The sequence below is a fragment of the Seriola aureovittata genome, chromosome 8 (genome assembly GCF_021018895.1).
Source record: "Seriola aureovittata isolate HTS-2021-v1 ecotype China chromosome 8, ASM2101889v1, whole genome shotgun sequence".
Lineage (NCBI taxonomy): Eukaryota > Metazoa > Chordata > Actinopteri > Carangiformes > Carangidae > Seriola > Seriola aureovittata.
The window spans coordinates 14,620,127-14,647,461 of record NC_079371.1 but is presented as its reverse complement, the minus strand read 5'-3'; the positions used below and the strand labels follow the sequence as shown (position 1 = coordinate 14,647,461).

The 27,335-nt window shown below is 40.1% G+C and overlaps 3 protein-coding genes across 3 annotated transcripts; all 3 read left to right on the top strand.

Moving 5' to 3' along the window:
* The first annotated feature begins 3,809 nt into the window (after window positions 1–3,809).
* Window positions 3,810–10,818, top strand: LOC130173079 (zinc-binding protein A33-like). Its single transcript, XM_056382000.1, has 6 exons — window positions 3,810–4,403; window positions 5,204–5,299; window positions 6,746–6,979; window positions 7,148–7,170; window positions 7,766–7,881; window positions 9,145–10,818. Exons 1-6 carry the CDS (start codon window positions 3,885–3,887, stop codon window positions 9,708–9,710), a joined length of 1,554 nt encoding a protein of 517 aa, XP_056237975.1. The 5' UTR covers window positions 3,810–3,884; the 3' UTR covers window positions 9,711–10,818.
* A 1,390-nt stretch (window positions 10,819–12,208) lies between these two features.
* Window positions 12,209–26,271, top strand: LOC130173085 (calcium-binding protein 2-like). Its single transcript, XM_056382008.1, has 7 exons — window positions 12,209–14,135; window positions 14,753–15,034; window positions 24,485–24,515; window positions 24,606–24,740; window positions 25,191–25,300; window positions 25,612–25,759; window positions 25,856–26,271. The coding sequence occupies exons 1-7, from the start codon at window positions 14,052–14,054 to the stop codon at window positions 25,879–25,881; spliced, it is 816 nt and encodes a 271-aa protein (XP_056237983.1). The 5' UTR covers window positions 12,209–14,051; the 3' UTR covers window positions 25,882–26,271.
* On the top strand, window positions 21,065–23,870 carry LOC130173088 (calcium-binding protein 1-like). Its single transcript, XM_056382013.1, has 3 exons — window positions 21,065–21,499; window positions 22,254–22,454; window positions 22,547–23,870. Exons 1-3 carry the CDS (start codon window positions 21,455–21,457, stop codon window positions 22,691–22,693), a joined length of 393 nt encoding a protein of 130 aa, XP_056237988.1. The 5' UTR covers window positions 21,065–21,454; the 3' UTR covers window positions 22,694–23,870.
* Window positions 26,272–27,335: the final 1,064 nt, after the last annotated feature.

The following is a 27,335-nucleotide window of genomic DNA, read 5'->3' as shown; positions in this document are numbered from 1 at the left end:
GTCCCCTTAAAAAATAAAACTACCTTGAGTTCATTGCCTACCTTAAAATAATGCCATGTCCATCGTTTATTCACATTTTGGCTTCAGCGAAGACAACAGTGAACAGAAAGAAGTCAAATGCAAACACACTGCAGAAAAACAATTTCAGCAATCAAAGGTAGCCCCACCAATTTGTTTAATTAATAATTAATGTGTGCTTTGTTTTCAACTGTTCAAAATATTAAATATTAACTTACCATAATTAATCTGTGCATATTTTCTTAAAATCTTTTAAAATCGCAAAAGGTTAGAAAAAACATCCAAGCTTTGTTAATTAAGCACATTTACTATATCAGAGAACTATAAAGGCAATGTTAAAAAAATATAAATAATAAGAAATAAGTAATTGTGCATTAATCAGAATTGAGGTCAAAGTTTGAAAATTTTCGTGATATTGATTTGAAGTCATATCGCCCAGCCCTAACAGTAGCATTAGCTATTAATTATAAAATAGCCTATGCAGCCTTGTTAAAGTACGCCTACAATATTTTCAGTGACTTTAGCTGTAACTTTGGCCACCACAAATGTAATGTTTGAAATGAAATAAAAAAGTAATTAGCTAGCAATTTGGTCATGAAGGTTCTAATGAGAACCTAAAATGAAAAACTAGATGTAACGTTAGCTGCTAAATTTGACTAATGAACGTACATTTCCTATTGAAAATGAAATCATTTCAATAACTTTAGCTGCTAAGCTTGGTCTCCAACCATTCAATGTAAAGGGAAAGAAAAAAAGTTTAATATTGATGTGAAATGAAACAGTGAAAAGTTACTTTAGCACTGCCAGTGTTGCCTAATGAAAGGTAGTGCTAAGGTAAAAATTGAAGTGAAATCAATGTTACATCAGCTGGCACATATGGCCACCACAAACCTTATGTTCAAATTAAAATAAATGTCATTAAAATTAGCTGCTAATTTGGTCATCAAGTTTCTACTGAAAAGATAAAATGAAAAACTCCATGTTACATTAGCTGCTAAGTTTGGCCTCAAACAATCTAATGTCAAGGAAAAATGAAAAAGTAACAGTAACATTAATTCCTAATTCTGATCATCAGAAATGAATCGTTAAAATGAAATCTAACTGTAACAGTTACGTTAACTGCCAGTGTTAGCTGTTAAAAACTTTAGCAGTGAGGTAAAGAGGAACAAATGACAACATAGGCTTGATTCTAAAATGAATGGACTGTGTTATGTTCAATTAAATTTAAACACATAGTTAACACTAGGCCTAGCTGTTAATTTAGTGATCAACAAGTCAATATAATTTAAACAGATTCATTGACATAAGTTATCTTTAACAGTAAACATTAACACTTCACACTAGATTTACTTCATAATTTTGTACACAAACTGTTTAATGGCTCCAAATCAGACAAAGAGTTACTAACATAGAATATTAAACTTGTGGCCACCCCCACACTCATGGTATAAGCTGTGACATCATTGATGACATCAGCAAGAGCATAAAATAGGGAAGTGTTTGGCTGCCACCCCCTGTTGAACAGCTGGAGTCCATGGTGAGTGTGGAGGGCAAAAGGGCTCAGAATAAAGCAATGAATCTATTTCTAACAAAACACAATGCTAACCACAAACATGTCATTTTAAGGTTTTGCAGTAATAAGATTAAGACTGAAATCGGATTAAACAAAGCCTGAGATTTGTGTTCTCATAGTTGCTTTATACACACACACTCACCCACCCACACACGTAAGTGTAAGTGAAATGAGCTGCTAACATTTGGACAATATAATTACAAAGGGTTAAGTCTTCCTAACCTCTGAATATTACATGGCTAGCAAAGCTGATTATCAGATATTCTAAGGCTAGCTTTAAGCTTTTTTAAACAGTGCCAGTAACATTAGCTCCTAACTTTTGTCTTCATAAATTTAATGGTAACTAACCTATGTAAGGCTAGCATGAAGCTAAGCAGTGCAGTGTCACTAACATAAATCAGACATTATAAACTAGCATTAGCTGCTAAAGTTCTAAAATTTTGACATTATAAGGCTACCAGCTGCTACTTTTGGGAATTTCAAGGGTAGCATTAGTTAACCTTTGGACTTGGCTAGCATAAGCTGCTAACTTTTGGACCTAACAATTAGAAAGACAGCTTTAGCTCATCCCAACCTCTGAATATTACAAGGCTAGCCTTAGCTACTAACTTTTCGACATTACAAGGGCTAGCCTACCACTTCATGCTACTACTTCATGGTAGTCTTTATTACGTACTTAAATAATGAAGTAATACAGTGCCACTAACATTTATAATACATAAGATTAGCTTAAACTGTTAAGTTTCAAATTTTGGACGTTAGGCTAGCATTAGCTAAATCACATTCATCTCACATGTTGTTCATTTAATCAAGTAAATGCATGTAAAATACATCTAACAGCATGTGATGTATTTATTTTAGGCATTTCAAATTCTCAACACAGAACAGAAAGCCAAAACATGGCCATCCCCAGAACAAAAAAGTATCTGTCCACATATTTTTGACTATCTTGTGTATTTCATTTTTTTCAGAGGTTTTGATAATTTGTGAAATGTTTTTGTGATTTGCAAATCTGAAAACCAAGAGTTTGCAGAGTTTAAAAAGAGACTGGGTTAATTGTTGTCACATATATATGAACTGATTTAACACAATCAATTCAGATGACTTGAAGGGATAGCGCAGGTTTATGACGTGGGGTTGTGTGGGTTGGGTGGCAGAGTTGTGTTGAGCCACGAGAAAAATGTGTTTTAGACACTTTTAAAAACGCCCACCGGAACAATCAAATATCCGTTTAAATGTACGCTTCATGTAGAATATGTTCAGTGGTTTATCTTCCCGTGAAAACAGCATTTTCCTTTGGCACTACATTTTTCCAACCGCTGAACTACCGTATTCCTACGCAATAACACAGTGTGCGCCTTAGGTGCGCTTGTGAGTAGGAATACGGTAGTTCAGCGGGTTTTTTTTAGGATACGGCTGCAACATAACGTGAAATAATTGAAGGGGTCTGGACCAGGACTTTCTGAATGCATTGCATGTCCATCAACTACAATTGTACAATTGTTTGCCCCAGTTTTCACTTTGCATCTGTAAAAATTCCTTGAAATTCACTGTTTCTTAGTTGGTAATTATAGTAAGGACTATTAACAGGCTTCTAGGCACATTTCAGCATTTTAAGTCTTTGTTTATATAGTTTTTAAGTAGTAGTACTGGTAGGAATATGTTTGCCAAAGGCCTTTGCCTGTATTTGACATTTGTTTGTTCAGCACTGTTATCAGCTCAGCAAATATGCATATGAACATAGTGTTTTTATAAATATGAACTCTCATTTGACTTCTGATGAATAAAATTACCGAAATGTTAAAAGATGCCGTGGCACTGTTTTTGCATTGTTCATTTATATGCAAAATAAATTAGCTTAATTTTGTATTTGTGTTTATCCGTTTACTGGCTACTAAACAAACAATGCTCAGTAGTAATTCCTTAATTGATACATACAGCTAAATCATTACTTTAAACTTTTTGTTATTGAAGGGTTTCATGTAAAAACATACCAGACTGAATCATTCTCCGATTGCTATCTGGGAACCGAATGAATCGTTATATTTATCTCTTTCTAAGAAAAGCTGCTTGGCCCCGGGCACATAGAGACCGTGCGCGCTGTCATGGAGCAGGCTGATAGCGGCGGCACCGAGCCTGTTGCTGCACGCCCCCAGTCTCTTCCGTGAAAACATCTGCTCTGCTGTCAGCCTCAGACCACTCCCTCTCTGCCTGTGAACGGAAGAGCAGTCTAGTCAACTTGTTACAGTGTTGTCATCAGACGTCTCTTCCAGGACTATGTGTTTAGCCGAGAATGGCGGAGGCCAGCGCACTTGACGAACTCCAGTCGGAGCTGACCTGTCCGGTGTGTTTGGAGCTGTTCCGTGATCCGGTGATCCTCGAGTGCGGACACCACTTCTGCCAGGTGTGCATCATCCAGTGCTGGGAAGCCAAGGCGGACGAGCTGTCGAGTTGTCCAAAGTGCCGTAAGTCGTGCGCCCGCAAACTGCGGCCCAACTCGCTCCTTTGCAACGTCGTGGACAGTGTGCGCAGAGCCCGGGTCATGGACATAGCCGCGGGTATAACCGGATGGGACCCGGAAGGTGCCCTGGAGGAGCCGGAGGAATGGGAGCCCGGTTCAAGCATGAGCAGCGTGGCCACGTCCATCGGGCACTGGCCGGGCCTGGGTATAGATATGTGCGAGGAGCATGAAGAGAAGCTGAAGCTTTATTGTGAGGACGACCAGCTCCCCATCTGTCTGGTGTGCGGCATGTCCCGGGACCACAAGACCCACAATGTCATCCCTATTACCGAGGCTTTTGAAAACTACAAGGTAGTGATTTTAGACACGTTTCTTTCTGATAGCTCCCAGTCCATTTACACCACACCATTTTCTGAGATCAGGTGATGACTAATGTAAGTAATCGTGAGTAGAATGGATCACCAAACTTTTGCTCTTTCTTCTGTTTTCAGCTCATTTCTGTTTGATATTTGATCATTGCTTGGGCTACAGGATTACATTTGGATTTAAATTTTAGGGAGTGCCATACTCCACCATGCTCGTTTGACACTCCTCTTCTTGTCCAAGGAAGGAAATGCTCCTCAAGTTTGACATACATTCCTAAAAGTCAACTCAAACTTGTTATTGAAATTAAATTTATAAAAAAAAAAAAAAAAAGGCTGCTCTGCTGTAAACAAACAGGGCTTTCTCAGAGCAGATGCTGGAACATGGCGTTATTTATTTTTGAAAGCAGATGACTCCCTGTTTACCCCAGTAGCCTTTGGGTACTTTGTGTTTTACAGGAATTCAGCAAGTCAGTGCGAGCTCTTAAAACTCGCCTACACTTTTAACCTTGCAGCTGACCGTCGTCAGTTTGTTTGGAGACTCACTCTGAGAGGCCTCTCAGAGTCTTTTAACATGTTTTACTGCTGCTGAATTCCCATTTTGTTTGAATATGAGAGTGTTCAGTTGGGAAAGGGTGGGCATCATATGACTCCCATTTAAGACAATGTTGTTGTTCAGAGACAGGCACCAATCCAATTAACTCTTCATTTAAGTATAATCTAGTTTACTGACCCCACTTTTCAACTATGTTTTGCATGTGATTTTCTATTTCTGCTGCCTACCAACAGGATAAGCTATCTGTGGCTCTAGAGAGGGTTCAGCTGCAGACAGAGGAGGCCACACTCTTCCAAAAACAGACAAATGAAAAGATCCTCCTGATCAAGGTATCAAAATATGTTTGTGTTTGTTTGTGTATCTGTGTGTGGGCTATTTGTGAAGCATTGTGAAAGAAGGATGGAAAATATCCTGAACATAACCCTAGTGAAAATACTTGTCCTTTGAATAGAACCAGAAATTCTGGTGGCTAGGCAACATTCACCCACATTCCCCTACCTATACCTGTCTGACAGACGTAAATGACGGCTGACTCATCAGACACTACAGGTTGTTACTCAGCGTCGTTCATCAAACGTGGTGATTCCCATGTTTTCCAAATGCAAATGTCTGATCGTGGAATGTTACAGGTGGCTCATAAACAATCATACAGGTCATGTCATGTTTGTCTCTCTCACGGCCACATTTTTAAAAAGACGGACACACACAGGCACACACACACACAGGCACACACACACACACACACACACACACACACACACACACACACACACATATGTATAGACTGCATGCTACACACCCTCAGATATAGAGATAACAGTAGACAGAACAACTTAAGCATTCACCTACGTGTGTGTGTGTGTGTGTGTGTGTGTGTGTGTGTGTGTGTGTGTGTGTGTGTGTGTGTGTGTGTGTGTGTGACTGCATAACTGTGTGTTAAACTGAGATATGAGTGTAGAGTTGAGCGCTTCTGCAGGAGCAGATAGCTACCTCTGTGCTCTTGCCTACTACAAACTGTCTTTCTCTATCTTGTCTGTCTGCCTCTCTAAGTCTCTGTGTTTTCCTGTCTGTCTGTTTGACCTAGTTTATGTGCACACTCACAGATTTTCACTTCTGTTTCTATGTAAGTATGACAGGATGTGGGGTGAGCAAGGTGGAGAGGAAGTTTGTCAATTTGTCTTTTCCTGCAAATTTCTCTTTCTGTGTGTGTGTTTGTGTGTTTGTAAAATGATATACACATGCAAATCTGCTGAGCTGCCACATCCACAGGACTGGTACATGCTTTATATAATACTTATTTATAGACATGATCAATTTAAAATAAACATCCATCACAAAATACTTGATACTGTTATGATTTGCAAATGTCAGTCAGTGGTAAGTACAGCATATAAGTGTCCCCCAAACAGACCAACAAAACATTGCTCACCCTGTGTGATTCACCTAGAAGTTTTCCTTTGAACCCAAGAAATATTTTTTTAATGTTTTTAGTAACTTCACTAACTGGGTAAAAGCACTGGTTAGTATTAGTTTAAGGAACAAATCACAGGCTTTCAGATGAAGGAAATCGATCAATAAGGTTTTGACTCTTTTTACTTTATTCTTCTTAGTTGAGTATTCACACAAATTTACAGCAGAATGAAGCTTCACAGAAAAAACAGAAAAATAATCAAATTAAAAAACTTGGCTGTTTTGCCTTTGAATTGAAAAAAAAAGCAGGAAAACTCCTCTTGGAGCACTTGTCCTTGCTGACCGCAGTCCTCCTTATGTTTTAGGAGCGAGCAGGAGATATGGAGGAGCTGGTGTCCGCAGAGCTCGGCCGTCTGAGGGAGTTCCTTCTCGAGGAGGAGGAGCGCATCAAGGAGAAACTGCAGAAGCAGAAAGAGGAGAAACTCAGCCTGCTGGAGGAGGCGCTCACTCAAGCGACGGAGCAAATTAGCCAACTGGAAAATACGGCCGACCAGCTTCGCCTTAAACTGAGGGAAGAGGAAAACCCAGAGCAGCTCAAGGTAAAAAAAAGAGGAGAAGAATGAATGGATGATACATGAAGTTGCATGAAAAAAACACAGCTGAGCAACTACCAATGAATATTGTTGGGTAAAAGTGCAGTGTCAGAGACATTATCTGCAGAGACCTATTTTGTAATCACAGGCTTGCTGTGATCTGCTCTTTTTCAGGGAATCAAAGATTTCATTGGAGGGTGAGTATGATCTTAATCATAATAAGACAAACAGAAGTGATTTCTTACTGAGTCACTCCTTCATTTCTATCTCATCTTCCTTTCTCTCTCTGCGTGATGGTCTAAATCAACCGTCTAGATCAGTGTTTCTCAAACTGTTTCAGAGGACATGGTGTTTTGTTTTGTAATTAAGTTTACGTCTCATTTACACAGGATGTGTGGACATGATTGTGGTTTGTTGGGTCATCTTTGTTACACATATCAGCCTGTGGTCCCTGGGACGCATTGAGTCTTTTATGACACTGTTTATGACAGTGCAGTTACAAAATAATATGACTCATGTGACTAATTTGAATTTATGACTTGCATCATATGATTTATATTTGACATTAGTAAACAGTTGCTTGACAGTTGTGAAAAGACTATGGGCCAGTAGCTGTTTTCTTCGCATTTTTATCCACAAAAGCAGCCAGAAGGAATGATGATCATTACTCTGTCTCACAAAAATAAGGAGGATTTCTTTACTTCTTGTGTTGAATTGTTGTAGGCTTTATTTAATTATTCTCTCTCTCTCTCTCTCTCTCTCTCTCTCTCTCTCTCTCTCTCTCTCTCTCAGGGCTGAGAGCTTGTTTGAGCGCCCTCCAGAAGTGGGTGTTGATTTGCAGTCAGGAAAGTTTATGGGACCTCTGCAGTACAGGATCTGGAGGAAAATGAGCTCCATTTTTCAGCCAGGTATATAAACACAAACACACACCACCCAAACACACCTACAAGAGCTATTTAGCTCTCGTCTTCCATGAAGGTGGGGAGGTTCTGAGAGACTGATTAAAAAAAAACAGTCGAAATCAATGCAGTAGTGCTGGTTAGGCTCTAAAAACACTGGATCCTATCGCCTCCCACGACTTTCAAACCATGCCTGAAGTTTATGTGGGCTTTCTGTCAGAAATGTACCCAGGATTTTTTAAATGCTGAGGTCATTATTTCAAGTCCTCAAAATACAACCACCCACACCAGTAACCTCTGACTAGACACAAAAGTAAAGTAAAAATATTTTAACTGTTATATTTTTTATGATTTATTCATTGAACTTTGATCAAACTTTTTCTAAATCTTTCTCAATATGTAAGTTTGAATTATGTTTCTAGTGGCAAGTGTGTAATTTTTCAATGCGTAATCTCTCAATTATAGCATATAAATTACCTTAAATGTCAGAATTTTAGCAACTTTCTTGTTCATCATACAACACTTTACAAAGAAATTCAAACCCAAAAGTCTGAATAAGCCTGAATAAAAAACGCCTGATTAAGTTGCTGTAGTTTTGACTCTTTGACCGCTTTCCCCTCTCAATTGTTGAGCCACCTACGTACCTCCTCTCCAGGTTGCTAAATGTGGTTAATTCCCAGAAAAAATACAGAGGATATGAACCCAGTGTCCTCAGTGGTAGCCATGGCCCGGGCTGGTATTCTCAGTGACTAATAAACCGACTGTGGCATGTTAAATTGGTGGAGTTTCCCTTTTGAAAAAGGTGGCTATATCTTCAGAAGACAGTATTGTTCTCTGCATGTCGAGTCGAGTATCAACCTGCTCCTCCTGGGTGAGTTGGAGGACAGTGAGTTTCAAACGTGACTGTATCTGCTTTCTAAACTGAAATCAGTCTGTTGCAGGACTCAAGTCAGTTGTGCAAAAACTTGTTCGGGATGTTTCAGGTCATTTGCCAATGACATGTCACCATATGTATTCTGTAACACTAGACAGAAGGACAGGATTAAACGACTCTCTGGAGTTACATCACAGTTTTCTACCTTGACGCAGTATATCATTTATATTTTATCTGTATTTGTGTAGCTGATGCTCTTATCTAGCTCGTCTTACACTAATTGACCATGCAGTGTCTTGTTGAAGGTCACTGTCAAAGAGTCTTTCTTGGGTGATTCTCTGTAAACACATCTTTGTTGTTGTATCGCTCCATTTCTAACTCCTTTTTTGGCCTCCCAGCTGTCACGGCGGTGACCCTCAACCCGGACACAGCCTACCCCTGCTTGTGGGTTTCCTCATGTCGCACCAGCGTCCAGGTGGGCAAAATCCAGCCCAACCTGCCCAACAACCCAGAGCGCTTCACCCGTTACAACATTGTCCTGGGCTCTGAAGCGTTCTCCTCTGGCAGACACTACTGGGAGGTGGAGGTGGGCTCCAAGACTGCGTGGGGTCTGGGTGTGGCCACGGCCTCTGTCAACAGGAAGGAGGAGATCAGCCTCTGCCCAGATGACGGTTTCTGGACACTCGTGCTGAGGGACAACAGCAATGGCACCAGTGAGTATGAAGCATGCACCGACTCAGAGGACAGCTTGTTATATCCCTCCAAACCCCCCAGGAGGGTGGGGGTCTATCTGGACTACAGTCGTGGCGAGGTGGCGTTTTACGATGCAGGAGACATGAGCCACCTTTTCACCTTTTATGATGCAAAATTCAAAGAGCCTGTTTTCCCGTACTTTAATCCCTGGCCGATTATCAATGGACACAACCGGGAGCCGCTCACCATCGTATCACCACACTGGGGATAGATGCTCTTTTTATCAGAGGACTGATTTGTTCTGCATCAACAGATTCTGAATAAAACTATGAAAGAGATTCAGCAGCAGATGAAATCAGATGGACTCAGTCATGAGCCTTCACACCTCTGACTTGTTAAAAGAATTAATGATGTGGTGATGATGAACATGCAGGTAACTATAATATTCCAGACTTGACATTCAAGACTAGAAATAAGAAGATGAAACTATTAAGACAAGATAAATGACACTTTAAAGGACATGGCTGGCAATAGTCCACACTTTCCTTATTTCTCACCAAATCCTGTGAATCCCATGAAAAGACCAGAAACAACAATGAATTTATCCTATGAAAGTATTTTCTATGTAATTAGAACCTGATATAGCGTATTCCTCTCCTCAATAGACATTCATTGTTCAATTGTTATCAATGTTATTAAACACACAGTGAGCCACACTGTTGCTCTGGATGACATGTTCCTTCATTATGAACCCACACACTGTAGTTATGTTCTGAGTAAATCCCACTAACACCCTGCTGCTGCCATAAACACTCACCAAGGAACCAAATGTGTATTAATGTGCATTTGCTAAAAACTACAGTGCCCAGCTGCCAGAGGGATTAACTTAAAGTGTTTTTTTCTTTTTAATGAAGCTATAGATTTGTGGCTGTTTTTTTTGTTTGTTTTTTTTCTTAAAGATTTAGATCCTTAGTTTAATCTTCTTCTGTAGAAATGAATGGTGCTTGGGACCTACAGCCAAATAACTACTGAGATATATACTAACAATATTAGTTTTGGTCTTCTCAGAGGATTTGATGACATTAAGAAAAATATAGACTAGCCTGATCCTTTGAGATTTTGTTTTGGTTCTAAATTCTTTAATAAAAGGCAGATAAGGCACATTGCTAAAAATATAGTGACAGACTTTACTGGTAGAGTCTTGGCAGAAAGGTTTTAAAATTGTATTAATTAGAAATGCCGCAATATCTTGCTGCGTGTTTTTGAAACAATATCTAACAATATAACAACATGATATATTTTTGCTGTTTTAAAATATCTTGTCCTGTTAGTGTAATGTACATCTAAAGTGTATAACAGATTAAAAAAATTAATATTGACCTCTGTAAGCCTTTACAATGGACACTTCTCACCTCCCACCACCATCACATTTGTCCAACACTACCCCTGTAAAATGTAATTTACATATACCTTCTCTGTGTTTTTGTAGTATCCAAGTTCACATCAGTCTAGATATTTGGCATGAGAGTTTAACAATGTGATTTCCAACTGAAGTTGTTGGTACACCTGATTCCACCAGAGGGCGCCCAAAACTCACTGTGAATGCAGCATCACTGTGCTGACAAACAGATGAGACCTGATTCACAGGACCCCCTCTCCATCATAGAGACAAACTAGTCAAACTAAACTCAAGTCAAGACTTCATAGACACATAATTTACAGGAGAGGCTGAATCTCCTGGAGGACAAAAATCCAGATCTAAAAGGTCTGGAAATGAGGCATAGAAGGCCTAAGGAGAGAGAAATAGAGGTGCCAGGATGTCAGAGATGTGTTGATTCAGCACATTATTTTCCTCCTATGCTTTCTTTTTTATTTTGAGACGACCGAGCAGTATTGTCAGGAGAGCAACGTACAAATGTGGTCAAGTTAAAGACGCACACATTTCTTTACTTCTGTCCCTCATCTAAGGATCCTTACGGTGCATTGGGTAACCTTTTTGTCAGTCATATACCGTGCCACATTGATAAAATAGGTGACCGTACGTCAAGCCAAACATGCAGGAGTAAAATGCGTCTGGCATGATTCAAACACCAAGAATACATAACCAATTACTGGATTTATTACTCTTTAAATGTCAGGAAATAACTGTATGTCTCAGTATAATGCAACACAACGGATATAGAGCTGAAAAAACATCCTGTTTCACCCAAAACCTGAACATTTGATTCATGATCTTGTGTTCCACGGCTGTAAATACCTGTTTCTTAAGATGATCAGTTGATTAGGTGTCACTTCACTGTGTTTGAAGTTGGTGTTAACTGTCATGGATACTCACAGTGCTCCTTTTTCACTATCCAGTTAAGCAAGGTTAATGAGGTCCCTCGTGCCAGTTGAGCAATTTGATAATCTCTGACTACTATTACGAACAAATAAGTAATGAGAATTAGTCTGGCCCAAATAAAACGTATCTGTTATCCATGTCAGCTTAATCTGAGTGTCATCTGCCTATACATTAACCATAGACTGCTGCTGATAAGACTATACCTGTCAGGGTTATGTCCAGTCCGACCCTTCTCTCCCCTCACTGTCCTGATCTGTAATTAGATATTATCGCAGGCTGATCAACATGCAGTAACACGAGCCTTCAGTTCTACATTACTGCTCAGCGGCCACTCCTGTCATTCATCCCCGTCTTTGATCAGTTTCAGGGAGTGTTAAGGTGAAAGATAAGGCAGAGGTGAAAGAAGTTCTCCTAAAGTAGAAAAAAGTTTTTTGCCTCTTTCTCAGAGAAAACCTCATTTTTTCATCCCTCATATTTCTTTTCATCTTGTTCATTAATCCTTCATCTTTCCTCTCTCAGATGACTGATCTGTTCCCAAAATACAAACCCTATTTTTAACACTCAGTGCATGTAACTTTGCTTTTCTGTAATGGATCTCTTTTCTGCCTCCACTCAGGAATTTGCCTCTCCCCTCCCATCAATAATCAATGAGGAGAGGGGCTGAAGAGAGATAGGGAGGCAACTGAAAGACAGGGTTGAAGTGAATAATGGAAACCTCATTAGGAACTGGAGAGAAGTCGAGCTATACATTATCTCAAAGTCTGGAGAATATGCACTATCAGAGCTCTAGTTTGGAAGAGAAATGTTTAATGTGGGCTAAGAGGAGATACAGCGAGAGATGGAGGGAGATTTCAGGGAAGGCAGTTAAGGGCAAAACAGGGGGAAAGTGAGACATTTATCAGCTCAAAGCTGCCAAACACCTGCCCGCGTCCCTGTTTCCTGCTATGAAGAGGGAGACGGGGGAAACAAATTGATGGGACGTTTTATTTATCGAAAAGTGATGCTTTTAGTGGAATTAGTTGCATTTGAAAAAAAAAAAAGCCACAAAGCTACACGGCTGTTTTAGACAGCTGAAAAGCACAATAATATGTTTTCATGCTTGTGCGAACATTCATGTCTAAAAATAGAGGTCAGTGGTGGCATGTTCACCTGTGTGTGCTCAGCCATGCTTGTTGGATAAGATTATGCATGCAGGACAACACCGGGGTGATGTGTTATAGCAAAACAAAAAGTCTTTCATCATCACGTAGCTGCTGAGTTTGTTGTATCTCTCTCTCTCTCTCTCTCTTTCTCTCTTTCTATCTCTCCCTGTCACTAAATGAAAAGCTGACCTGGGCACCTCCGAAAAAATCCAATTTGTGTTACAACAAAGACTCGAAATATTACAGGGGGGAGGACAGGGGATTGAGGGCAGATAGACTGAGACTGATAGGGAACAGGGGCAGCGTGGAGAGCAATGGGGATTACTTTCAGGGAAATGACGGCGACAAGGAAGAGGCGAGGATGGGATGAGGGCAATTCTGGAAAAAATCAAGATAAGATGGAAAGACATGGCAGAATAACACAATATTTTGACATAGAGATGGGGAAGAAAAAGCACATCGCACGAAGGACGAATACAAACTGAAGAAAGAAAAGGTAGTTGAAACAAAGGGCCCGGGCAACAGGAGGAGTGCTCTCATGTGATGAAGGGGAAAAAGGAGGGAAAAGGAGGAGGAAGAGAAGGAGAGAGAGGGAGGTCGACGTGTTACAGGTAGATAACGCAAGAGAGGTGAAGTTCAGGAGGTATAGAGTGTCACCTAAAGGACCGAGAGATAGCGAGCGGGGGCAGAGGTGCAGGAACTCAATCCCAGAGACGGGACAACAGCTGATGATAAAAACCTCCTCACCTGCACACAACCAAGGGAGAGATATGGACAGAAGCACGATGCAACACTGAGGAAAACACTGGAAGAAATACTGAAGGAAGAAACAGGAGGACTTTTGAGCATCATTTTCCTTTCATTCATTCTTTTCTTTTTTTTAACCTGGAACAAAGAAAAGACCTCTGCATCAGTATTTTTAAACAATTTCTTGAGAGAAACTGACAAATCTGATGACCTCTTTAGCCGACTCTGTTGGGAATTTTAGCACATATAGATAAAACATAAAAGAGAGGAGAGCAGGGGAAGAGAGAGAGGGCAAGGGAGGGGGAGGGCGAGCGAGGGAGACAGAGAGAGAGAGAGAGAGACAGAGAGAGAGAGAGTACGTGTGTGAGCCTGTGACAGCGAGATGTTCATGATCATTCGAGAGCCGTCCGCCGGAGGAGGCGGTGCTGGAGCGATGAGCGCGCCACCGGAGAGGAGTGCAAAACAGGTGTGTGTGTGGGTGTCTCTCTCTCTCTCTACATATATATATATATATATATATATATATATATATATATATATATATATATATATATATATACACATAGATAGATACCCTATATAACTATTTATGAGTGTAATGTTCTCTGTTCTGTCCTCACAAACACATTTTCTTCTCTGCTCAGTTTTGCATGACTTTATGATGCTGTTGCACTAAACTCAATTAGAAAACATGGTGATTTAAAGATGATCTTAAACCAGTAATATGGTCTAATTGATGTAACTGATGAAACATTACTTTCCAGTGAAAAATATGTGCCTCCATGTTTGGAAAATTGCTAAGTTTTGAGATCAGTGAAATTACTGGAAATGCTCCTTTGTGGGTTTAGAAAACTTCTTATGTCTTAAGCTGATAAAAACCCATGAAAATTTCCAAAAATTGTATTGCACGAAGCTTGAAACATGGCTTTTGGCACTTTCATAGCAAAGTTTGTTTATGCAACACCTTATTGGATCAGACACCATAAAGTGACAGTAATTCAAGACAGATTGAGATTTATCATGAGACTGAACACTCTCCGTGAGTCTCATTTCCTCCACCCCCTCTACCTCCTCCCACCTCAGGTGCAGGCCGCTATCAAGAGGAAGATGGAGAAGCAGAGGAGGCGAACCAACGAGCAGGGAGGGGGTGGTGGTGGCAGTGGAGACGCACAAACTGCTTCTACTCAGCCTCCTCTTCGCCATCAGAGATCCAGTCAGATCCCCCAGACGATGACAGCGGCGGCCGCTGAGGACAGGGAGATGCTGGAGGAGATGATGGAGGGACCACAAAGGAGAGAGAGGGAGAAAGAGAAAGAGGGGGAGCCCGTCGACCTGCTGCCCATAGTGGACTCTGTGTTTGGACAGGTATGAGCCATCTGCTGCCGTGTGTGCGACTCATGAGTTCATCTGTGTGTCTCTGCATAGTGCATTTTTTTGTATATGAAAATCTATCTATATCTGACACTTTTGCCGCTTTGTCTGTGTGTGTGTGTGTGTGTGTGTGTGGCTGTGTCTGTGTTTGTGTTTCTTGTGCTGCTGTATCAAGTTTTCCAGCTGATTGAATGTCTCGCCAATGACTTGACTGAAACTCTAAGCCTCCAATTCAAGTTTAAAGCCTGGCTGTGATCCTGCCATCTCTTCCACACCCCTGACCTCTTTGATCTCACATGGCAGAGGGGCATGAAGCTGAATTCACCACAGCAACACAAATATTAACCATTTTGGCTTCTTGTTTCACCCCACCTCCCCCTGGAAATGGCGGGAGCTGCAAAGCACTAGGGCTAAAGCTAAGGACGGTGATAGCGTGTATTTGAGAGGATTTAAGCTCCTTTACTTTGGGAAACATTAAGTGTAATCCGTAACAGATACAGTCATAGTCAGCCAGATATCTGATGAACTCCCTGTCTCTGCAGCCATTGTATCAGTTCGGTATCGAATCACATCCCATCAGTCACATGGTAAGCAGCGACACACGACACTGCACGGTAGGCTACACCGTTACAGCATCTGTCACCCCGGGGTCAGATTGTAGTGTGAGAAAGTGGTGTGTTTGTGTTTGTATGTGTGTGTACGAAAATACAATCACATGAGATTACACAGAAGTTAAAACCCCACTCACTTCCTGCTGCTGAGTCACTTTGGAATGCCTTTTTTTTTTTTGTATTTAATCACATGAAGAAAGAGTCACATCCACCTGATCACGTCAACAAACTCTGAAGGGGGGTGATGATGAGCGAGGCTGAGTTTAGAAACAGGAAGTCAGTATAAAAATAAAGTGATCCAAAATAAGAGAGGACGGCATAGTGAGTGAGTGAGTGAGTGAGTGAGTGAGTGAGTGAGAGGACGACAAAGTCTGGACAGAAGAGGAGAGAAGATTTGTCTTTTCGTGGTTGCGTTGTAGGGTCCATCGGGGTCTCTGAACCTCACTCTGACAACTGATGCGTTATAGCGTGAAGCAAGGCAAGTCATAGACAGTGAGCATGTGGTATTCCCAGAGACCCTCAGCCCCCACACACTGAACTGAACTGAAACAGACGGAGCTTGAAGAAAAACTTGCACAAGCTCATCATCCTCTTAAAGTAATATTTCACTAATTATTTCATACAACAAACACAGATACAAACATTGCATTATAACTAATCTGGAGAACCTTAGATGGGTCTTTAGTTATATATTTCCATTCTATGCTCTTTTTACTTCTATTGGTATGAAATGCTGCTTACGAGTTAATGCATGAATAATAATAATCTAATAATATATCTAATATTATAAACCTTTGAAGCAGTCATTCTGCATAAGGATTTATATTGTTTTAAGTTGTGAGGCTTATAGCTGCTTTCTACTAACGTAAAAGGAAATAAAGGATTGTTGATTCCCTTAAAAGAATTGCTAGATTTAAATCTCAATAAATATGAATTCATTATTCATCTTATTGCTACTTTACTCTGTATATGATGTATTTGCTTGCTTCATCTTTGCATGTTCGGCTGAACTGCTGTGCATGCGCTCTTTAGATTCTTCAGGTTACGCCAATATTAATTGGAAGTGGTTGATTGGAAATAAGCCAGTTGTCAAAAGTGTGTGTCTTACTTGTTATTTGTGTTAAATCCCGTGATTCTATTTATGAAATTAAATAATTACATATCTGAAGATAAAGTGTGATATCAAAACCACACAATGTAAAGTTTAAGGACGATCTCCTTTCTATCTGCAGTGGTGGAAACTCCATTCACTAAGTACAATGCTGATAAACTTTTCCTTTAATTGAGTATTTCTATTTCATGCTACTTTATAATTCTACTTCACTACATTTATTTGACAACTGTACTTTAAAGATTCATATTTTAAAGCCAGAACACATGATCTACAAATAAAATAACATTTTTTGAAATGACCTAATATCATATGAAGTAGTTAAAATAAGCAACAGTATTCAGTTTGAATACAAGACTTTAACTTGTAATGGAATATTTTTTACATAGCTGTATTTCTACAGCAGTATTTCGATCTGAATACTTCTTCTAATTCTTTTCTACCTCGTTTCTTCCCTTCCTTCCTTCCTTCCTTGCTTCCTTTCCTTCCACACTTTTTCTATCCTAGCTCTTCTCATCTTTCTCTGGTTCTCTGATTGACAGCTCTTGTTACTGGACACTAGCTACATCTGATACCAGATGGTTTACCTGCTCACACACAGACACACACAGACACACACAGACACACACACACACACACACACACACACACACACACACACACACACAGCCAGTAATATAAATAAGCCTGTGTGTGTGTGTGTGTGTGTGTCTGTGTGTGTCTGTGTGTGTCTGTGTGTGTCTGTGTGTGTCTGTGTGTGTGTAATTGAAACCAGAGAGAATCAGCCTGGTAATTAATCAGGCTTAATGGTATTGGTTGTGTCGTGGGTTAGTCATGCAGTTGCTGGTGTCAGTTTTGTTGAACACACATTTATCACGGAGGATGATGAAGGAGCTCAAAGAGAGACGCAGTTCATCTGGTTGCTAACGGTGTGATGTGTTGTATGGACACAGTCGCCACTTTATTAGGTACACCTATACAATCTAATGCAATTCAAAAACATCTCAGCCATAAAGTCTGCTTTTATGAAGTTTATATGTTCAGTTTTTGTGGATATTGTCAGAAATGTGTTAATTAAAATATATGTGAGGGCATGTTGTACTGTGCAACATTTTACTGCGAGGTGTTTCCCTCTTTGTCCTCCCTACATGAGTAGGTAAAATATCAGAAACATCTCTGAAAACAATGTCCAGTACAACACCACCACTAACTATGACCTCAGAGCTAAAACAGATAATTAAATTAAAACCATTATGGCAGAACAGTTGTATTGGATTGCATTAGATTGCACAACGGTACCTAATAAAGTGGCTGCTGGATGTAACATCTTCATTATATGAGGGAACATCACAAAGATCAGCATTTCCAACTTTTCCTTACAATGAAAATCAGGCGAAAAGACAAACCTGAATTCAGAAAACCTTCTCTGGTCTGTTATTGTGTATCACTTTATACCTCAGATTTTACATTTTAAATTCAAATTAACCATATTTCTGTTTCACATATGAAAAATAATTACACACATAGCTTACAGTCGTTTCAAAATGCATCAACAACCTCAAAATACTCATACAAAATGATTTCTTTGACATTAAAATATGTTCCACTGCGCATTAGTCCACTGTATACATACTTTTTTATTTCTGTTTATGTCCATATACCTCACTGAGGGCCAATGTGGAATAAAGAACATTCTAAGAGAAAATTTAAAAATTAGGTTAAGTAAGTAAAAATAGTTTATTTATTCAAGAATATCAATATTTAGTGGAGATAAAGACTGACTTAGTGGATGGTCAATGTCACTAAATATGTTTGGCAAGCTGGGAGTAAATGCCATTTCCATCTCATGTTTGAAGACTGGACGATTTGAAAGATGCTTTAGTTTTATTACACCCAGAGACAGCGCTCGATCAAACACACAATTAGAGTTTTTCATTCCAAACAGTCTGTCTCTACTTACGATCATTTCCGGGTAACGTTTAATTTACAGTGGCCACTCTTGAGCTTTACACCAGTCACTAACGGCTCAATCTGTCCAGAAGTTCTGATAAAAATAGACTTTGTATCATTACTGTCTGAGGTCTTCACTGCAGCAGCTGTCAGATAAAACCCAGTTACTAGACCTACCCGAAAGTGACCTCTAGTGGTGACTGCTGCTTATTACAGAAAGAGATGCCACCATTATACTTCCAAGTGTCTTTGACATTATGATCCCAAAAGGTTTACGAGACACTCAGTTCAGACCTGTCTTATAGGTTTTACAATGATGTTATCAAACCATCGTATCATTATGTTTAAAGGCTCTGCACACTCTCTAGCAGAGCTCTGCTCAGGACTGTGGCTGGAAGTGTGCTTGACTGACATCTCCATTACTCTTCTTTTAGTTCTGTTTCACCTGTTGATGTGGGAAAAGCTGGATATTTGCTATTTCTTTTAAGCATATGCACTTTCCAGCATTGCTCTGCCCACAACCAGCCTGCAGCTCTGATCAGCCAGAATATGTGAAACACCTGTTTTATCAGTAACATAAAGAGCTGTGTGAATTGGCAGATTTGCAGAGGCATGAAAGCGGCTGTAATCAATATTCTTATAATAACAATGTATCAAATGTCAACATGAAAACATGTGACAATGTGAAAGGAGCTGCTCGTAGTGATGAACCTACAGGGAATAATCACCTGAGTCTTTATTGTGAGACTCACTCCGCTGTGATTCTCGCTAGCGGAGCGTTGAGCAGCAAAGAGTCATAGATTTCCCCCAGGAGTGAGTAGAAACTAGAAATAGGGTTAAAAGAGAGTGACTGTGGGATTTTCATTCCCCAGGTGACACTTTCATTTCACTGAAAATTAATAAGCAGTGAACTTTTTATATTTATATTTATTCATTTGGCAGACAATATGATAAAATTTGAATGTACCTTTGTAATAGGACTATGTAGTAAAGTAACATTTCATGTGCCCATTTCACCCTTGAGTGAACATTACAGCAAATACTACGTACAACAACAGTGTGTGTCCGTTTAGGAAAAGAAACAATAGAAGCTAAAATTCAATATTGGACACACACACACACACACACACACACACACACACACACACACACACACACACACACACACACACACACACACACACACACACACACACACACACACACAGTGAGGATGTAGTAAGCAGAATGCCAGATCTGCTTTGGGAGAGATTTGTTGACAGATATTTGAGCTTATCTAACATTGGACTCATTACCTTGTTATTTATTTTAGACAACTTGGCCAAACTACTTCTGGGATGTGAGATGTTCAAGTTTAGAGAGAGTTCAGACCACCTCAGACTTTACATCTCGCTGAGCGTGACCTGAGATGACTCTGACATGAGTGACAGATACTCTGGGTCTCTCAGTGTCTTGCATAAGCTTCCTTTCACTGAAGCGTCAGAGCTCCCTCGTGGTGCTTTTTCATTAGTTTGAAGCTTTAGAAGAATTTAAACTGTGAGACGTTTCCAAGTCTTAATGGAAAAAAAAAAAATCAAAGCTCAGAGGTGAATCAGCTTTTGAGGAATCAGGAAACTAAGACTTGATTTTTGGTTTGAAAATTCAACAGTTGGATTTTGAAATCAAATTTCTCATTCAGTGTGACCCCTCAAGTTATCATTGAAAGTGCAAAATTGTCATTCACAAGCAAATCAGCCCCCTCTCTTCTTGTTTAAAAAATAGACATTTATATTTCCACTTATTTTCTTTAGCATCTGCTGTCATTTTTATTGGGTTTGTAATGTCTAGCAAAGAAAAGGCAGCATGGACATAAACAGGAAATCAAAATTTTGATCATATGTTAGCTTTAGTTCTTGTTCAAGCTGCTGCAAGATCTTTATTTCAGCCATGTTCAAAAATACAGCTTCAGTTTTGGTTCAGATTTTACTTGCACTCAAATATCTATTTATTCTGTCTATTCATTTCTGGCTTTAGTCTAATCTAAATTCAAGATGAGGTCAGTTTCTCCTTTTGTTTCTTTTTTTCCATCTCTTTACTGTATCCCTTTCTGTTTTTTCTCTTCATCGCCCCTTCTTCCACTTTAATCTAAAATGGTAGGGATTAATCCCGCTCTGTTTATGTCCTTTTAATTCTCCCTCTAAAGACTCTTCATGCTGTAGATGAAGTCATTTGGATGTTGATGTGACATGTGAATGAGAGAGGAGAGGGAGGGAGGAGGGGGAGAGAGAGAACGACTGAAAAGGAAAGAGAGAGAGGGAAGGGGCGGTGGGGGGGGGGGGGGGGTTAAAAGTGTTGATCAGTGTAAAGAGAAAAGAGACAGTTATGCTCTCTTGCCCTGAGGTGACACCCGAGTGAACTGGTTTTAGTGGAGGTTGTTTGGTTTCGTGCCTCTTTGTTTAGTGACATCGCTGGACTCTGGATCATATATAGACATGGGTGGAGTCATTCAGGATCACTCTTGCATGGATTAGAGCTGGTTTTTATCTGTGTAGTATCAGATGTGACCAGTAGCAACCAGCATGGGACGCTCAGAACCACTGTCTCTGACTTCAGCGCTTGAACCTGAGCTGCTCCTCTGAAGCCCAAAGAAACAAGGCAGATGAAAAAAAGGGAGAAGAGGAGCTGAAAAACAGACAAATAAGAACTGAACAAAGTTTCAGTGGAAAAGGGTGAGATTGCTTGTTGCCCAGGGAAGGTTTGGTAATGGGCAACTGCACCAAACCATCTATGAAAGACAAAATGACGAAGGTAAGAGCAATCCTTCTCATCTGTGTTAGGCTTTGCAGCTGGATGCAGCTTCATGCTTTTGCTTGCACTATAGATATTAATAATTTGCATTTGTGTGGTTTACTGTGCTTGGCTAAAACATCTCTGCAACTTTGAGCATGAAAGTTCATTATTGACCTTTGGAAACAGTATATGTTGCAAAACAATCCAAGCTCAGTCGCCCCCTTACTTGCTTTTGGTGCTTTCATAACAAATTGCCTTAAATATTCAATACTTCCAAAGCTATTTTGATTCATCTTATATTATTGTAAATGCAGGAAACATCAGACATATGTGGTGAAATCTCTGGACTGATTGTTTTGAACCCTCTCATATAAAATGTCACACAATATGCAACTTCTTACTGTAATAGTTATATGTACTGATACCAGACGTCAGTCATTAGACCAGACACTCAGCAGAATTAACTCAGTGAGTGTCAGCATTGTAAGACAGGCAGCTGGACGGATGCAGAAGGAGATGGTCGAGATCAAGACAGTTTGTCACAGCGAGAAAAATATCTGATGTGAGTGGATTGCCTTGAAATAATAAGCAGTGTATGTAATCCAGGCTTACAGCCTCATTCTATCTAATGTTTGCATGACTAGGAAAGAGGGTCCTAACCTTGTTCCTTGAAAGATCAGATTGTGTTTTTGTGTGTGAAGAAATCAGTCATAGAGACAGTGTGTGACTGAGAATGAGCATGGCAGGTTAACAGCCTGGTCTGTCTCTAAAGGGGGTAATGGAGGGGCCCCTCCGGGGTAAGGTGAGGGCAGCGGGCCAGCAGGGTCTGCAGCCAGAGGGACAGGAGGATCAGGACACGGAGGATAAGCCGTTCAACGATCCCGTCGGTGCCTTGGTGAAGAACTGCAACATGCTGCACAACATCGTGGGTCCGGCCTGTATCTTCCTTAAGCGGGGCTTTTCTCAGACACTCGTATGTACACAAAGTGTGCACACTGTGTCCTCACACAACCCCGGTGCAACTTTTTCCGCTCGTTTCGATTCATTTTCTTCCTCACATTGTAGCTGACCCTCGCTCCTGCTCTCCACCATGCCAGCTGTGTCATCCCACCACATCACCTCTCTCTGGTCCGGGTCAGACGATCAAACCTCTTGGCACCACTCATGCTGAAAGAGGTCGATCATTCAGTTCCATGGAAAATTATTGACTGACTTTGTGGAGCTATATGCTAAAATGTGTGGTGCTGTTGAGGACGAGGATGAATTTCCAACCACATTAAGTTTCCCAAGGCCCCACAGAGGGCCCCTGAGGACTCTTGGGTGAATAACAGTTAGTTGTAATTTGACTGATTACAGATTTCCTTGGTAATAGTATATACACCAAAAAAAGCACAATATAAACTAAAATGATAAGATGCTTAATTATCCAGGAACATTTTTACCCACTCTTGAAGCTGTGTAGAGAGGACTTGTGTCTAAATCTCATTTTAATTACTTTATTATTTCAGTTGATATGTTTATTAGGACTGGGTACTTTTACGACATGGGAGCACAAGTTTGCTTCTGTGGCTCTGGGAAAAAGTAAAAAACCATATTCATTCTTTGTCAAACTAGAATGAATTCCATTAATGTTGTTGTAAAGTCCCTTGTTAACAAATTAGAGGACGTCTATTTATAATTCAGTTTGGATTTGAGTCGCTGTCTGTTTAGTTTTATCATGTGATAAAAGGCTTTCATCAGAGCAACCAAAGTAAATAAAATGATCTCTGAGGATTTGTCTCATATTATTCCCTCTTTAAAGCTCTTACTTTAACTTTGTACTGAATCCCAACTTCCACTGTATGAGTGTGTTCTTTTGTATGGACGGGCTTGAGTGTGAGCTTGAGTGCTATGTGCATCCAGTATATTGACATACAGCATATGTGTGTGTCTCAACAGTGGGCACGTGTCCAAAGGTATCTTTACCAACTAAACCTCCCAGATATCCTAATCTCTCGATGTTTGTTGCCAGGCAACCACCCACAACTAGTCTGGTTGCCACTTGTGATTTGTGCAATATGAATTGTCATATACTGTATATCATATTGTGGTATACAATTTAATCCATACAGATTTAGACAGATTTTCATTTCGAGATGCACCGGTCTGTCTGTCTACAGTAATACAGCTTACCGAACAAATATAAAAACACGCAGCGCTGAATCACCGTCACTTCTCCACATTTGAAAATGTGTATAGTATAAAACCCTGACCATAATACATAAGGTCAGTTTTAAAACAATGTAAATGTACAACATCTCATGCACTCTCTAACTCAGTTCAACCATATAACATCAAAGTCCAGACTTCAGGACTTTGGTTAATAACTGAAAATATGTGTTTCATGATATTCCCACTCATTATTAATTTGTTCTGTGTTGATCTGATCACTTGATGTTTGTGTTTCATTTCTTCCTTGTTCAGTGTGCCACTGAGTAGTTATTAGTGTGTGTGTGTGTGTGTGTGTGTGTGTGTGTGTGTGTGTGTGTGTGTGTGTGTGTGTGTGTGTGTGTGTGTGTGTGTGTGTGTGTGTGTGTGTGTGTGTGTGTGTGTGTGTGTGTGTGTGTGTTGTGTGTGTGTGTGTGTGTGTGTGTGTGTGTGTGTGTGTGTGTGTGTGTGTGTGTGTGTGTGTGTGTGTGTGTGTGTGTGTGTGTGTGTGTTTACATGCTTGTATGACTGTTGCTGCAGTGATGCTCTAAATCAGAGAGTGTTTATATCTCTACTATGCCAAACAAGCTTTCCAAATATCCTCCATCTCTCTCTCTCTCTCTCTCTCTCTCTCTCTCTCTCTCTCTCTCTCTCTCTCTCTCTCTCTCTCTCTCTCTCTCTCTCTCTCTCTCTCTCTCTCTCTCTCTCTCTCTCTCTCTCTCTGTGTGTATGTATGAGAGAGAGAGAGAGAGAGAGAGAGATGTTTTGTACAGTATGAAGTGAGAGGCTAATGTGTGAAACTTCTCCCTCCAACAGGACAGAGAGCTGAGACCAGAGGAGATTGATGGTGAGATGATTTATCTACAGCACAGCAGAGTGTGTTTCTGCTTCACGTGCCTTAATGCAACAACTGACTATGAATGTGTGTTTTCACCAGAGCTCCGTGAAGCATTTGTGGAGTTTGATAAGAATAAAGACGGCTACATCAGCCATAAAGACCTGGGAGAGTGTATGAGGACCATGGGATACATGCCCACAGAGATGGAGCTCATCGAGCTGAGCCAGCAGATCTGTGAGTGGAACAGCAGCCTGAAATAGAACAGGACAGAACAGAACAGAACAGAACAGAGCAGAGCAGAGCAGAGCAGAATAGAACAGAGCAGAACAGAACAGAACAGAATAGAACAGAATAGAACAGAACAGAACAGAACAGAACAGAGCAGAGCAGAATAGAACAGAATAGAACAGAACAGAACAGTACAGAGCAGAACAGAACAGAGCAGAATAGAACAGAACAGAGCAGAATAGAACAGAACAGAATAGGATAGAAGAGAACATAATTTAATTGAATTGAATTGAATTGAACAATGTAGAGCAGAATAGAATAGAATAGAACAGAATAGAATAGAATAGGAGCAGAAACAGTACAACTGAGCAGAACATAATGAGAATGTTAGTTGCAGAAAGTTATCCTATACTTCTAGCTGAGCTCCATGGTAGTTTCTGTGTGTGTGTCCTGTAGGTGGAGGTAAAGTGGACTTTGAGGACTTTGTGGAGCTGATGGGACCCAAGATGCTGGCGGAGACAGCAGACATGATCGGAGTCAAAGAACTACGAGATGCATTCAAAGAGGTCAGGACATACATGTCGTTAATTAAAGCTGGCTGTTGGAACATTTTGTTTAACTCTAACCTCTGATTCATTTGGGAACAATGAAGAGACAAAGAGTGCAGGCGAGGCTAGCTCCAGGTTTAGCAAGATCCACACAAGATGGACAGATTTTTGGTTGGGAACAAAAGAAAGCAAAGTTAACCGTATATTTTCTTTATTTGTACAACAGAGACTAATAAGAACCGTGTGGAAAGAAAAAGGCAATTCACATTCAGCTTTCCCCCTGTCATTTGTCCTGTGATGTGATCCTCAGTGTCTCCCTTTGTGTCCAGTTTGACTCTAACGGTGACGGGCAGATCAGCCTAACGGAGCTGCGTGAGGCCATGAAGAAGCTGATGGGAGAACAAGTGACCAACAGAGAGATCAACGAGATCCTCCGAGATGTCGACCTCAACGGAGACGGTCTGGTGGACTTCGAGGGTAAGAGAAATCCTCTTTGCTTTTATGGGAAGTCTTTGGCAAAGACGTTCATCCTCATCTTCCTCCCCCTCACTCCTCTGTCTTGTGTTTTTTCAGAGTTTGTGCGGATGATGTCCCGCTGACTGGTTCAGCTGCCCACATGTCAGATGGACAGAAAGACATTATGCAACTGCTGGATAAGAGAACACACTGCACATGTGGGGACCATTCTTCATCTGCTCTTAGGAGCAGGCATCTAAAATTATATTTTTATATTAAATAAAGGAAAACGAAAAAAAAAAAGGCTTTGAATAGACAAATAGCATCCAGCCTACAAATAACATGACTGTCCACTTCTGATCTCACGGTGCAACACTATAAAGCATTATAACAGCTGTGAAACATATCAAAAGCTTCATAGACTTTGTGTTTTTTAGATGTATTTTTATATATCAGTGTTTGTCCTTTGAGTGTAAAATCTTGTTTGTAAAACTCTTAAGTTTTTTTCATTAAAGAAATGTACAAAAATTCAATGAATGGGCAAATTATTCCAACCAGGTAAACTTGTGAAAGATGTGACATCCAATGACCTTATTAAGCTCCATAAATACAGAGTTTGTAACGTCAACAGCATGCAGCACAGTACATCGAGTATATTGGCAAGAGAGAAGTTTGGGGCCTAAACAAGAGCATACACTGTCTGTGCTGAAGTAAACATAGTGTGTATGAAAATATCAATAGTTCCAAACAAGTCAGAAGGTACACATAAACATGAACATATTTAGCATATTTAACGTTTCCTCTCTTGCGTTACATGTAAACGTGAAAGTTCTGACAGAATCAGTCTTGAGTGGAATTGGGTATTAAACAGTTATGAGAAGCACAGGGAGCTGCTTTCACTTTAACTTCAGGGCTGATGTTAGCATCTGTGATCCTACTGTTAAAACTAACATTGTTTCAAAGGATAATATCAGTAACACTGTATCTTTCCACAAAGACTAGAGCCTCTGTGCCACACTGCATCAACGATAAGCATTAACAAAGTAGCTTATGTGGCTGATGGTCTCTCCTTGTCCGGCAAATATAAGGGACACGTGGAGGACCTGAGGACATGACCCCTGGGACACAGCTGTCTCTCATCTTAGTGCTGTTTCTTAGCAATGAGCCTGCAGTGCACAAACAGTAAGTTCAACCACAGTCTCAAAGAAGTTCAGTTACAGATTTTCACTGTAGACGGAATAAAAAGATAATTATTTTCTAATTAAATTGTATATATACATACAATTCATTTCATATATAGTATATATTTATTCTACAAATGTTTAATGAGAAAATACTGTGTAAATATACAACATCTCGTACTCTCTCTATCTCAGCTCAACCACATAAAGTCAACTCATTAATCAAAACACTGGCCAGACTTCAGCACTTTGGTAACTGAAAATATGCGTTTAATAACATTTCCCGCTCATTATTCATTTGTTGTGTGTCATTTTGGTCACTTGATGGCAAAGTTTACTTTGAATTTTTTATTTGTAAAACAGAAACTAATAAGAAACATGTGGGGTAAGTGTTATTTAAATAAATTCAACTTTCC

What these genes read in the sequence shown, in the direction of transcription:
- LOC130173079 (XM_056382000.1), top strand. Translation starts at nt 3,885, where the DNA reads ATGGCGGAGGCCAGCGCACTTGACGAACTCCAGTCGGAGCTGACCTGT. An exon ending in AGGCTTTTGAAAACTACAAG is followed by an intron (nt 4,404 to 5,203) that starts GTAGTGATTTTA and finishes GCCTACCAACAG; the next exon opens with GATAAGCTATCTGTGGCTCT. An exon ending in AAAACCCAGAGCAGCTCAAG is followed by an intron (nt 6,980 to 7,147) that starts GTAAAAAAAAGA and finishes GCTCTTTTTCAG; the next exon opens with GGAATCAAAGATTTCATTGG.
- LOC130173085 (XM_056382008.1), top strand. Translation starts at nt 14,052, where the DNA reads ATGTTCATGATCATTCGAGAGCCGTCCGCCGGAGGAGGCGGTGCTGGA. An exon ending in CGAGCTGAGCCAGCAGATCT is followed by an intron (nt 24,741 to 25,190) that starts GTGAGTGGAACA and finishes TGTGTCCTGTAG; the next exon opens with GTGGAGGTAAAGTGGACTTT. An exon ending in CGGTCTGGTGGACTTCGAGG is followed by an intron (nt 25,760 to 25,855) that starts GTAAGAGAAATC and finishes GTGTTTTTTCAG; the next exon opens with AGTTTGTGCGGATGATGTCC.
- LOC130173088 (XM_056382013.1), top strand. Translation starts at nt 21,455, where the DNA reads ATGGGCAACTGCACCAAACCATCTATGAAAGACAAAATGACGAAG. An exon ending in TGAAAGACAAAATGACGAAG is followed by an intron (nt 21,500 to 22,253) that starts GTAAGAGCAATC and finishes CTGTCTCTAAAG; the next exon opens with GGGGTAATGGAGGGGCCCCT. An exon ending in GGGGCTTTTCTCAGACACTC is followed by an intron (nt 22,455 to 22,546) that starts GTATGTACACAA and finishes CTCACATTGTAG; the next exon opens with CTGACCCTCGCTCCTGCTCT.